The sequence below is a fragment of the Hipposideros armiger genome, unplaced genomic scaffold (genome assembly GCF_001890085.2).
Source record: "Hipposideros armiger isolate ML-2016 unplaced genomic scaffold, ASM189008v1 scaffold_335, whole genome shotgun sequence".
NCBI classification, from domain to species: Eukaryota; Metazoa; Chordata; class Mammalia; order Chiroptera; family Hipposideridae; genus Hipposideros; species Hipposideros armiger.
Window position 1 is genome coordinate 220,936 of NW_017731685.1, and position 2,469 is coordinate 223,404.

Sequence of the window (2,469 nt, forward strand, 5' to 3'; positions counted from 1 at the left end):
TGAACAGGCATTCAGTCATGTTGTTTGCATATGTCCAAGACTTAGACAATTTTTCCTGGCAATAACTTTGCTGTACCTGGGCTTTCCATGTAGTCAAGAGAACATTAGTGTCAGGTATTGCTTTCCTGCCCAGGAGTGAAATCCATGGGTTGGAAGTGGTTCAGGATAGAAGAAGGAGATTGTAGGTTCTGCTGATTTTGGCAGAGATGGCATTTTCCAAGTTCATGGCTCTGAACTATGCCTGGTCCATGACAAGCACTCAGGAAACATTTGTTAAATGTATGAGTGAAAGAGGACAGAGTTGAGAGAGACACACCAGGATTTGAACCCCAGCTCTGTCATTTATTAGCTGGGTGACTTTGGCCAACTTAATTATCAGAGTCTCAATTTCCACACTTATAAAATGGACATAATAACACCTACTGGGCAGGGTTTTAGTGAAGATTCAAAATAGTGTTTATGAAGTATCGCACGAGGTACCTAGCACATTGTAGGCCTTCACTATGCAATAGTTATCAGTTTACATGTGGGTGGTCACTGACTTTACCCATGTAGACAACCAAATATCTCTTCCAAAAATCTGATGTGTGAATTTGCAGCCATAAATTCATCCTTGTTGTTTTCCTAATGATAAAAATCATAATCAAAGATAGGAAACCAAATTAGCAAATTCTTGGCAACAACAAGTCAATTACTCAAAAAACCAACAAACACATTTTAGTATGGAGACTATTAAAGGAGATATCACCAACCCTACCAACCTTCAATCCATAGCCACTTCTTATCTGTCCACTCTCCTCTTCCACATCATTTTGAAGCATATCCTAGATGTTATAAGAGAAGAAAAACTTTCCCTCTACCTTCTTAGGTGCAGTGACTGGAGGCCTGTCAATCAAATGGACAAAAGACAAGTTAAAAGGAGAAAAGGCATAAACATTTATTAATTTTTAATTTTACGTACACAGGGACATCACAGAGGGAAGTGGTACCCAAAGGAGTGGTGAAATGTGAGAGCTTATACACCATCCTGATAGAGGAAAAGGAGGGGGGGGCAGAGGGGCATTTTGGGGAGAACAAATGACTTCTTAAAAGGTGAGAAGAAAGGACACTTACGGAAACACAAATGATTTTTTGGAAAGATAAATGGGCTCTTAGCAGACTAGATGGAAGAGTCTAGTTTTCGACAATGCCTGTCTGGGTGTGGAGTTGACGTCTCATCTCCCAGAAGGGCTCAGCTCTTTGCTCCAGAAATGAGACTTATGACAATTGAGTTATTCTGGGAGGCACTGTTTTTAGGCAGATAAGAGATTTCAGGAACTCAAATGCCTTCAGCTACAAATAATTCATATGCCTAAGTGGCATATTTTAAGGTGGCATATCTTGATCCCCTTCAACATCGTATCACTTCATCCATGGATGAAATCAGTTGAGTTAACAGGCAGCTCTGTATGTAAAAGAGGCATTAGGAGGATAAGAATTGTCTAAAGAAGGATTGGAGGGGAGGCGCCCTCAGGAAATGCACTCCAGTGTTAAACAATGCAGTTCATAGTAAGCGACAGCATTCAAAATGTGTTACCCCAAAACATGGTACCAGAGTACATTATTTTAATCTGAAGAATGTTGAGAAAATGGCAGAAGCAAGAAGGTCTCTCTGATCTTCCCCAGTTTTTCTCCCCTGAAACAGGTTATAAGACCGTCATGTGAGAGGTGCCTCCTTATACACCTTATCTCCAAGACATAGGGACACAGAGAGCAACGTGAACTAACAGGACTTACTAAATTTACCCCAGTTTACTACACTTGCCTTATATCCTTTGTCCTATCATATTTCTCCACGACTGTCCACCCTTCATCTATCCTAGCATAAAAACACTCAGGTTTCATCACTTCTTTGAAGCCTCCTTTTCTTAGGAAGGCTCCTGTGTCTCTTAAAACTTATATTAAATAAATGTGTGTTCTTTTATCCTGTTAAACTTTCTCAGTTTAATTTTTGGACCCAGCCCAGGACCCTAAGAGGGTCAAGGAAAACTTTTTCCTCTCTTACATAAGCCTGAGATTCTTCTGAGACTTGATTTATATCAAGCTCAGGCGGTAAATTACTAAGTGTTTTTTGTTGTTTTTTTTTCTGGTCATTTAACTGGAAGATAGATCTATATCTGAAAGGCCACTTTTATCTTCCTCCTACTTCTTCCTGGGGGCTGATCTCTTCCAGGAAGTACTGGGTTGTCGGAAAAGTCATGATGCATTTTTGCAATGAAAAACATAGAAAAAAATACGTCGTGACTTTTCTGACAAAGCAATATGAGTCCCTAAATGCCTGGGGCGGGGTCCACTACAGCTGCACACTTGGGAGCTCTCTCAGTCTAGTGTCCAGAGTAAGTGAAATGGAAATTCAGTTGAAGAGAAGAGAATGATTTCCCTCATGCTGCTCCTAAGGAAAGAAAATAGACTCAGAGACTGTGTCTGGGG

The 2,469-nt window shown here is 40.4% G+C and overlaps 1 protein-coding gene across 1 annotated transcript in view; it reads right to left on the minus strand.

Annotated features, from left to right (window-relative positions):
• Positions 1–760: 760 nt before the first annotated feature.
• Positions 761–2,469, minus strand: part of CFAP95 (cilia and flagella associated protein 95) — a 126,311-nt gene continuing 124,602 nt past the window's right edge. Inside the window, exon 6 of the mRNA XM_019661080.1 lies at positions 761–885. Within this exon, the coding sequence (XP_019516625.1) occupies positions 865–885 (21 nt within the window). The 3' untranslated portion in view covers positions 761–864. The remainder of the gene's footprint in view (positions 886–2,469) is intronic.